This window comes from Pteropus alecto, unplaced genomic scaffold (genome assembly GCF_000325575.1).
Source record: "Pteropus alecto unplaced genomic scaffold, ASM32557v1 scaffold61, whole genome shotgun sequence".
NCBI lineage: Eukaryota > Metazoa > Chordata > Mammalia > Chiroptera > Pteropodidae > Pteropus > Pteropus alecto.
The window spans coordinates 6456396-6467525 of NW_006434835.1; the positions used below are offsets into that span (position 1 = coordinate 6456396).

Below are 11130 nucleotides of genomic sequence, written 5' to 3' on the forward strand. Positions count from 1 at the left end.
CCCTACACGCACTGTTGAGAGGAGAGGTCAGTGTCCCCCGTTCCCTGAGCGAGAGCCAAGCCCCGGAGACCTTCCTTGTGCCCTGGGTCCGTGGGGACTGGAGCCGGAACTCCAGCCGGGCCTCGGGTCCCTGACGTATGTGCACCCTGCGAGGGCCTTGTTTAAAGACGCAGTCCAGGCCTCTTGCCTCGACCCTTGCCTGGGAGTGATGTAAACAAGTTCAGGATGTTCCCAGAAGCCGGCGGGGTCACAAGAACGCCTGCGATGCTGTTTCCTCCGCGTCTTTTTCCAGGCTTCTCTCCCCTCTGCCCCGGATGGGAAGGAGCAGGGCTCCTGCCCCGGAGGCCGCGCCCCTGACCTGGGCGCATGCGCGCTGCGGGCTCTGATGGAGCCTCGTTGACTGCGATGCCGATGCCCCACCATGTGATTTCCTCTGCAGGTGCTCCGTGGCGGGTGGTGGGGACAGGCCTGAGGGCCAGGTGCTCAGAGCCCAGAGAGGCGAGTGCCCTGCCCCCAGCTAGCCTTGCTAGCCCAGCCGACGAGCTTACACGCCCTCCCTGAGCGTTAGGCCCGGGGTCCGCGTGAAGGAATGACGATTCCAACTTTGGAAGTTGATTTTATGAACTCTGAAGAGAAAATATATGTAGCTACCTAGCACACATTCAGGTCCACAGATGACGCCGATATTTGGTGCTTGGTAATTTTCGAAGGCAGAATTTGAACGTAGTTCGCTCCGACTTCAAGGCTGAACTGGCCTGGTTCCTGTGTAGCTGCCCTTGTCCCACTCGCACTGCATTGGATGCGACAGGCAGGTGGGGGCACTGAAAGCCTCCGCAGAGAGGGGGATGATGTGGCAGGTGGGTGAGCCCAGGGGCAGCTGAACCACAGCATGTGGGGTGCCTTTATTTCACTCTCAAATTCTTTAGCTATTTGCATAGCTGCCGAGTCCTGCCTTGAGGTGGGGGAGGGGAGAGAGGAACTTCAGTGAGGGGTTAATTGATAAGAGGGAGCTCTTGACCATTTTCTAGGGCCCTTTCTTATGATCTGGAGGATTCTTCTGCTGCCCAGAAGTGGAAGGGGTGGGGGGACAAGGCGAAGGAGAGTCAGAATCTAAGGTCGTGACCTCGAAGGGGATCAGAATGGAAAAGGGCTTTAGATTTGACTTAGCATAACGAGCTTGAGATGCTGTCCCCTGAAAGGGCTGAATCACATCTTCCTGTGGCCCACATGGTGAAGGTGCATGAGGCCCCGTAACTCACAAAGCCTGTCCTCCATACATCTCACGTGACCTCTGCTTAATTCTGGCCAGGTAGACAGAGTAGGGGCCCCTGTTACTTCAAAAGTGAGCACAGCGAAGCTCCAAGGGGTTAATAGGGTGACTGTCCCTTTTACTCTTGGATTGAGTGTCCGTTGTGGGCCAGGTAGTAGTTTAGGTGCTGAACGTATAGCAGTAAACACAGGTGATGTTCTCTACATACAAAGTGACCTCGGCCACCAGCCCACGAGCTCCTGGAGGTGAGGAATGAGGGCCATCACCCTGAGACGACCACGGGAATACTGTGTAGAGCCAACACACATGACTGTAGAAATAAAAATGCGTCGTGTTCCAGGGGCTGAGGCAGATGGGGCGTCCTGCGGCTGTGGGCACTACTTTATACAGGATGGTCGGGCATGGCCTCTAATAAAGTTCATCGGAGCAGAGATCTGAAAAAAGTGAGCAGGAGTGAGCGACGCCTGTGTCTGGAGAAAGAGCACCCAGGTGGGGAGCAGGGGGAGGAGGGGACATACGCAAAGCCCCAGGAGGGACCTGGCTCAGCCTGGGTATGTGAGGGACAGCGAAGAGGCTGGAATGGAGAGAGGGAGTATGGCCGAAGGTGTGGTTGAGAGAGGTCTGGGGGTCACCCTGCAGCCCGGTGAAGACATCGCCCCCACCACACACACTTGGCTGAGCTGACACCACTGGAGGATTTGGGCAGAGGAACCCCGCCCCAAGCCTGATCCTCTGATTCTAATCTAGTGCTCATTCCGCTGGACTGTCCCTTGTCACACAGATGGGTGGACTTACTATTATTGCTTCCGCTGCTGTAATTATTCTCATAGCGACTCTGCTTCCGCACAGTGCATTTGGAGATGAGGAGTCAGCCTTACTCCTGAGGCTTGACAGGGGGTTTAGGGGTGAGAGTGGGCGTAGAAAGGGGTCAGAACCACTCGTGGTTCACGCTTTCCTCCCCTCCGTCCTCTAGATTTCCCCGACTCCCCTCCAGACTCCCCTCCAGTCTCGGCGCGTCTAGTGAGGTTGGCGTGGGTCGGCGCCACCTTCCAGCTGAGACGAGGAAAAGGGAGGAAACTTGTGTTTAATCAGCTCAGTTCCAGATTGGCACATCGAGACCCCTCCTGTGATCTATGGCACATCGAGACCCCTCCTGTGCTTGTAGATCCCCAGCTGGGAGGGGAAGAGAAGAACGTGTACTATAGACAATAGTGGGACACGGGTGAGCAGATAGGGAGGATGTGCTGCTAGGTACCACAGAGTCCCAGAGTGTTAAAACTGGCAGAGACTTTCACAGAGTCTTGTCCAGATGGGTACATGACCTGTGAATATACCTTAACGCTCATGAACTGTATACTTAAAAATGGTTTAAGTGGCAAATTTTATCTTATGCATATTTTACCATAGTAAAAAATTTAAATTAAAAAAAAAAAGACCACCTTGCTCAACACTCCTTTTTAAACCTGAGACACAGAGAGGTTGAGTGACTCATCCACAGCCACACAGCGGGTGAGACGTCTGGCCATGATCCGCTCTCTTAGCTCCCAGCCTAGAGCTTCTTCCCTTGACCACAACCATTTCTTGCTCGTTGAGGGAAATGAGTAGAGGGACAGGGTCACTCCTTGGCCTTTGGAACGCCTGTCATCCAAATATAAGATCTTAGAATCAGCCGAGGAATTCATCAGACCTTCTCTATGGAGAGCTCCCAGCAAATCTCCCCTGAATAATTTGAGTCTCGTCTCCCTCCTCTGGCTCTGGGTAGCTGTGGCGATTGCTCTGAAAAGCTAAGGCCTGTAGTAGGAGGGAGGAAGAGAAATAGCAGTGGATGGACCTGAGGCATAAGGTCCGATTTAGGACCGAAGCCTTATTGTGTTTTTTTTCAAGCACTTTCCGATTCTCCACTCATTTGAGCCTCATGACACCTGGGGCAACAGGGTAGATGCTATGAAGTGCACTTTTGAGATGAAGGAACCAGAGGATGTGGATGACGTGGGCCTCGTAGGACCTCGTTGTTGCTGTCTATGAGGTTCTCACCCCTAACTCCAGCCCCGCCTCACCTTCATGGCAAGCCTTAATCAGTACGACAGAATGGGATTCACTGAGTTTATGGGGCCTGAGAGCTACTGGAAGTCTGCGGTGGCAAGTGTCAGGCCAGGAGAATGGGAGAAAGGTTCCAGATTTAAGCACCGAACGGTGGTCCTAACTTTCCACTTACGCACGGCAGGGAAGCAGGAGTACTCAGGAGGCCTTTGGGCTAAGCAGAGCATCCTGGGCTAGAATCTTGGAGTGTTGCATTAAGGACAGGCTTCTGTCTTAAACAAGTCACTTTACATCCTGGTCCTCAACTCCATTCACTGGACACTAGGTATAGTTAATGAATGCTAAGAATTCAACTCACTTCCAAAAGTGTTTATTGAGCACTTACTTTATTTTATTCCCAGTGATAATACCAAGCCCTGCTGTGTAAAGATGAGTATATTGGGTTCCAGGGACTCAGAGGTCACTGAGACGTTTCTCCCACTCTGTTTTCCCCAGCATATCCAGGAGAGTCCCGACATCCTTGTCAGCCAGCACTGGGGCCCTTAAATGACGGGGAGAAGACTGGGGACAGGGCGATGAGTTTGAGAAGGGTCTTGAGCTCATGCTGTTATTCACATACACACCCATGCATACAAGTGTGCGTGCACGCACACGCGCACACACACACACACACACCTGAGCTCATGCTGTTATTCACATATACACCCATGCATTCAAGTGTGCGTGCACACACCCACACACACACACAGACATACACACACGGTGGACTTAGGAAGATGAAGTCAAGTCTTCTCTGTTTCCCAGTTGAAAGGCTTTGGGAAAATTACTCAAACTCTGTGCCTTGACGTTCTTGTCTGTAGAATGGGATAGTAGCGTCTCCCACGTCTACCAGAAGCACTGTCGTGAGGCCAAGATGCAGTCGAGTGACGCGAAAGGCCCTTATATCATGCAGCCTTATATCACGTTAGCCAGAAGTTTGCCAGAAGTGGACAGAGCTGCTCTGAACTCAAATCCTATGAATTCCCATCACTACTCAGACGTGACTTTGAGGCCATTCCTTAATCCCTTGTTCCCGCGGCGCTAAGACAGGGTGATAAATAACGTTGTTTATGGTTTGTGTGCTTGCGGAAGGTTTGAGTCCCCCAGTGGACTGTAAGCTTCACGCAAAGTTCTCGGCGGTCTCGGTCACTCCTTTGTTCCCAGCCCTGGACTAGTGTCTGGCACCTAGGAAGTACTAAGTAAGTCACGTTTGGCCGGTTGAATGAATGCATGGATGAATGAAGCGCCCCTGGGAACATTCTAGCAGGAGCTGTGACGTGACGACGGGAGCCCTGTGTTTCAGAGCACCCTTGGGAGCTCACGCTTTTCTCCCTGTCTCGTAGGACCCGAGTCAAGCTGGAGAGCCTGGAGGACGCGTACATTCTGCGGGGGAACGATGACTCTCTCTCCGACAAGCACGGCTGCCCGGCTTACGTGAGCCCGGAGATCCTGAACACCAGCGGCAGCTACTCGGGCAAAGCGGCCGACGTGTGGAGCCTGGGAGTGATGCTGTACACCATGCTGGTCGGGCGGTACCCTTTCCATGACATTGAGCCCAGTTCCCTCTTCAGCAAGATCCGGCGTGGCCAGTTCAACATTCCAGAGACTCTGTCTCCCAAGGCCAAGTGCCTCATCCGAAGCATCCTTAGGCGGGAGCCGTCGGAGCGGCTGACCTCACAGGAAATTCTGGGCCACCCTTGGTTTTCTACAGATTTTAGCGTCTCGAATTCAGGATATGGTGCTAAGGAAGTGTCTGATCAGCTGGTGCCGGATGTCAACATGGAGGAGAACTTGGACCCTTTCTTTAACTGAGCTCACACCCCACGGAGACTGAGCAGGTGCCAGGAGCGAGAGAGGGCAGCGGAAACGAGTTCGTCCAGGGAACACACGTCCCCTGGCTTGGTAGCAAGAAAGACACTGACCACTCACAAGTTTCTTGGTTCGAAGAAGGAAAACCTTCAAGGAGCTGACTGAACATGTAGCATGGGGGGCAGGAGATGTGGGGTGGGCGTCGGGCTCTGGGGTCGGGTCGGATGGGTGGGACCCCCCTGGAGCTTCTCTTCCCTGATGGATGGAGCCCCAGAGGCCACCGCTGTTGGTTGGGCCACTTCCGCCTACCCCACTTTTCATTTTGTTCAAAAAACAGTTGTAGATCCTGACAGAATCGAAACACTCTGCCTCAAACACACATCTTGGCATTGCACTGTTAGCATTTAGCTTCTCGTCATGATTCAGGGAAGGTACAATTGGCCAAGGGTTTTCGTTTTTGTTTTTGTTTTTTGTTTTCTTTTTCAAACAAGCCAACCACCTATCTGATAATTATCGGGGTTCACTTAAAAAAAAAATTCGGTGCACACAGACTGACATGAAACCTGGGTGCTAAACTAAAAGAAAATAAAAGTCCAGTTTGTGTCTCTTAATTGCTCTCTGCAACTCATTTCTTCTAAACAAACTATTTAATATCCTGGTCAGGAAATGACATGTTAATGCTTTGCTCCCTGAAGGGAAAAAAAAAAAAAAAGAAAAATCTGTCCTTTAATAAGCTATTCTGTTTTGTGTCAATGGGTTTGTGGCAGGAAGCTATTAGAAGTCAAACTTCCAGATGCATTACTGCTATCGTAGTTGAAAGAAAGGAAGAAAAAGAAGAAGAATGGAAGAGGGAAATTCGACTTCTCAATCTTTTTCTTTTGAATGATGAGGGTTGCATTGCAGACGTTCCTCTCGGGGAGATGATAACGAGGGTGTGACATAGCAGGGAGCTTTTGCAGTCTGAAGCTTTCGTAACCCTCTGCTCCGAACTAAACGTTTTTGTTTCATTGGAGACTAGCGAGACAAAGGAGGTTGTCCCACATGTATAAAATACAGGGCAGCTGTTCAGTTTTCTTTACGGAGAATGATCCCTTTGGCTTGGGAGGCCCTCTGGTTTGGACGAGAACCCTCAGTAGAGGCAAACGGGAAAGAGAATAAGCTGAAAGCTAGGATGGTATAAATAAAATCAGCTCAATCCCAATACGCACCTTTGTATCTTCAAGAACTCTTCTATTTATTAAGGAAAAATGTCACATTGTGATGTATTAAGCCAGTACTTCAATTACGGGTTGACTTGGGGTGACATGTTACATGCTGTCGTTAACGTTTATATATATTTTTTTCTTGTTTGAGTATATCTGTCTCTGAAATAACCTTTTCTTTGGCTTTTCTAGATAGCTTTATTTGATTTCGAGTGGCCACAATGTTTTGTTTTTTTTTCTTTTTTTTTTTCTTTTTCTTTTATTAATGGCTTTTCTATTGCTGTATGATACAGAACTCTTTTGGCATAAATATTTGTGTTTCCAGTACCTCTGTTGTTTGGATTTTACTGCCTGTACACGTTTTGTGAAATGGTCATGTTTTTGGGTAGGTAACACGTGGACTCTAGTATGTAAATGTTACTTGAATCTGTGCTTCATTATAGTATGTGGCATGTATGTGCAGACCTTGGATGCTTTACACCTGCTCAGCAGGGGCCTGGCCTTCACCTTCCCACGAGGGCGGCCTAATCGTTTATGTCAGGAGACAAGGCGGCCATGGATTTGACCTTGATTCTATTTTGATATTGGAAGATATAAAGGAGAGAGTTTTTTTTACATTCTGAAGATGGTGCTGTGTCAAGAAGGACCTGTTTTTCTTCCCTCTTCCCTATTTTTTAAGTACCCCGTAGGAGGAAAGATTGGTGACATGCATGGCGGGAATCTATGGCCTCTGGTGCTTTGTCCTGTATTTGGTTTAATGTTTTTGTCCTAATCTCTTCAATCAATAAAATTGTGCGTATTTAACTAAAATTCTGGGGTCCGGCAAGTGATGATTTTCTTCCATCTGTGGTTTGTGGCCACAGCACACCAGCCAGGCCTTCACTTTTGGAGGGTGAACCGTGACTACTGTTTATACGAAGCAAAAGTTACCTTCTATCTTGACTGGGCCTATGCTGGCCAATTTATGTAATATGATATCTCACTGACTTAGTTGTCACCCACCTTCGGAGGTACAGACTACGTTCCTGTTACAGATCAGGAAAGAAGTCCAGAAAGATGCATAACTTACCTGAAGTTAAACCACCTGTAAATGATAGAGTTAGGAATGGCCCCCGAGTCTGTTGACTCCAGAAGCCCGTTGCTCTCTCTCTGAAGTGAGAGCCCGGGGGTTCTGAGGGCAAGTGTAAGAGAAGCTCTGGAGTAGCCAGGTTTACCTGCGACCCAGTAATCCAGGCTTCCACACGATTTCCCAGGAAAAGCGGCATCTACTGCAGACCCGATTGAAAATCTCCAAGGAGATCACCCAAGTCCCAGAAATGATAGTCTGATCAGTAGCCCTTCTCTGTCAGACCCACAGAGTGTCGGAGCTGGGTGGGTCCTATCAGCAATCACGTCCATTGTGCATCTCATTTAAGAGACATAACTACAGCCCAGAGAGAGTGAATTCGATCCTGAAACTTTACGTCCCTCCTTTGGTATTTCGGTGCAGGTTGGGGAAACAGACATGGCCACAGACAAAGGCAGTGAGCAGACTGGAGTGGTGGGTGGGCACACTGATTCATGGAAGCCTGTGGGATGGGCACCCACCTAAGTCTGTCAGGAGGTGTCCTGGAAGAGGTGACAGCTGAATCAGAGTCCAGAAAGAAACGGCTTTGGGAAGGAGGGAAGAGAAACAGCAGAGGGAACGTGTGTGAGAAATATCTTGAGATTTGCCCAGTGAACACTGTCTATGCCAAGCTGTGAACAGAGCTCCTCGAAGTCCTTTCAAAGTTGGGTTTGTGGCGTATGAGAGGACACGGCTGAAGTGGAGGATTTTTAGCCGATTGGACCAGACTTCTAAATCCACAAAATGCTTATCATCTAGTCATGTCCCCTCCGCATCGCCAGCATCACCCGACCCAGTGCCTGACATGACACATGGGAGGTTTTCGGCAAACAACTGTTAATCGATGTGTAATTTGTGCCAGAGGACTCTATGTTGTTAAATCTGGTTTCTACGAGGTGCATCGTTAGAAAACAGCTTTTGCAACGACTAAAGCCCACCAGTGGCTTTGGCTAGGGCACGGATAGGCTGGTCCAATGTCTGCTCTTTCACTGCCTGTGATCAAATAGAAATGCACCTGCTGCCTAATGAATGCCGATTTGAATTGTGTTCTGTCAAATCCTGGTATGTTTGGTTGCTGGGAGGACAGAGTTGTTGGCACACATCTTCCAGCCTCTACATGACGGGCTTCCACCTTGGTGGGGACTCAGTATCAGCAAGCTCCTTCCCCCTTAAAGTCCCAAGGCTTAGCCAGCAGAAATCTCTTATTTTCTAATCCCCGTGCGGACAGGTACTTCACTCCCTTGCTGCTTAGTCTAGACCATGGGGAGTGAGGCAAGGGCTGGGGAGGTAGCTGGCCTTGGCTCTGGATCCCTACCCTCATGTTAGCTGTGAGTTGTGGCCAGGAAAATCACTGAAGTTTGTAAAGACCGAGGTTGTTAAAAGGATTAACTGAGTTGGTCTGTTAAGGGCTTAATCCTGAACTTGCAAGAGGTGACGACTCCCTGAGACCCCTCCCCTGCCACAACCAAAGAAGCTCCTTTTTTAGCTTTACACCTGTCGTTCTAATGTAGATTTATATGGAGGAAGATAAAGGGTGATCAAGTTCGACTCTTGATAAAGAGTTGATGAAGCGACATTGATAGGTGGCCCAAATAGAGTGGGGGACCAAGGTAGGCAGGAGCTTTGTAAGCGGGTGGCCCTGTACGCACTTCAGGGCTCATGTTATTCACAATAATTTTAGGTCCTTTATACTGTGGCCTTCTTCCCCGACCTCGTCCTTTCTCTTTGGTAACCAGCTTGATGACTAATCTTTAATGGATATCAGATGATAATCTGCAGTTATTTATGAATTATATATCAACATATAAAAGGTCTAAACCAAAGTTTTCTTATTCATTGTGCCTTTTAGATGCTCTCATTTAGGACAATTGTCTAGTGTCACAACAGAAAACAAAGGCCTGGGTACTCAGTTTTGGAGACTGGGTCCTTCCCTGAGCCCACGGATGACACTTGTCAGGTCTGTGTCATTTCCATACACTTGAATCTCTAGGGTATATATAGGCTGTCACTGTAGGAAACCAAACTTTGAAAGAAAGATCTGGTCTAAGAGATGAAGAGAAGCAGGAAATAGGAACCAACATTTACTTAATCCATCAATTAAATAGCCTATCAAATCAGGTAGCAAATTTTACAAATGAATTACGTGAACCTTCAATCGATTAAATTAATTGAAGGCTGCCATCCAGCTAATGTCAAATCCTCTGTTTGAACCCTGGTTTCACAGCCCCCAGAGTCATCCCACATTATAAAGAGGCTGCCTCTCAACACAGGGGCCTAAATATCCAAACCTGGGAGCTGTGACCAGGGCCCCCTCCCCACTCTCCAACCCATTCCGAGAATATTCTCTGCAGCCACAGAAGCAAAGGATCAGAGGCGAGCCGTCTAGGAAGTCATCGTAGTACATTCTCATACGGTTACGTGGCTGGGTTGTACAGCTACGTAATACAAGTTATCGACTTGGCATCCGAAAGAGATCTCTGTGGTCTTGTGCATCTTCCCCCACAGGAGGAGAGCCAGATCTTCACAAGGGAGAAGGGGCCACTTCTTCAGACTTTGAGGCATCGGGATCTGGGGAGCCAAAATGTTTGGGTAAATCCACCCAGATGCATCAGGAACTCAGCTTTTCTCAGCCAGGACCTTGACTTTTGCAAACGGACCTGCCTTAGAGACACATTCAATTGTCTTTGAGGCTCTCTACTAAGTTTTAAATCCAGAGTGAGCGTCAGCGTTTCGTGTTCTCACACTGAACTGCAGAAGCCCTCTGGGCTTCACATTCAACTTTTCGTCATCCCCCTGCACTGTGGTGCAATCCCATTGTCCTTCTAGCGCACTGGTGAAGGTCTACCCCTTCGGCAGACATTTTCCTAAAGTTGCCACTGCGGAAGGTTTAGCAATCAGGCCGCCACTTTGTCCTAGAGACGCTCTGTGCTCCACACACCACCCGGCATGCAGTCCTTGAGGCGGCTGGGTGGTGAGCGATCCAGCCCCCAAACCCCGTCTAACCACCTGCTTTCCTGGACAACTCCACTGCCGGTATCTCTGTGTCAGTTGGGTCTTCGCGAAGCATAAGGTAAGTTGAAATCAGAAATGCAGGAGATCTACCGCAGGAAACCCCTGTGGAAAGAAGCTGGAGGAAGCAGGGCTGGGCAGCCTGCGCATGGCAGTTACTGCCCTCAGGCTAGACTCCTGTACCACCGTCTCGCTTTGTCATTGGCCGGGCCACCTGGGAAGAGCAAGACTTGGCTCCCGAGCTGAGATGGACTTGGAGTTCACGGCTGCAGGTGGCCAACCAGCCACCCTGAAGGAATTCTTTCCTAAGGGGGTCCTGAGAGGCACCTTCCTGGGTCCCCTGCCTCGATCCACACCGTTTATGGGGGAGATCAAGCAGATGACACTTAGGAAAACGTAAATTCCACTCCACGGACTTGGTTTCTTCTCAATTTAAACCTGTCGTGATCACTTGAGTGAGACTGGAGTGAGGTCGGGCTCATGCCCTGAAGGAGCTCATGAGCTTGTTGGGGAAACGCAAATTTAAGGCATGACATTTTCAGAGCCAATGGGATTCCCAGTTCTCTGATGCTTCCTTATTAAAAAGAAATACACTCAGACTTCAAAGGGAGCACACCTCCCTGGAGCGCCAGGCCCATAGGAAGGAGAAACAATGG

At 49.5% G+C, this 11130-nt stretch overlaps 1 protein-coding gene across 1 annotated transcript in view; it reads left to right on the top strand.

Moving 5' to 3' along the window:
- The window catches only part of TRIB2 (tribbles pseudokinase 2), a 23910-nt gene extending 18094 nt beyond the window's left edge, over positions 1-5816 (top strand). Inside the window, exon 3 of the mRNA XM_006910239.1 lies at positions 4693-5816. Within this exon, the coding sequence (XP_006910301.1) occupies positions 4693-5161 (469 nt within the window). The 3' untranslated portion in view covers positions 5162-5816. The remainder of the gene's footprint in view (positions 1-4692) is intronic.
- The last annotated feature ends 5314 nt before the right edge of the window (positions 5817-11130 follow it).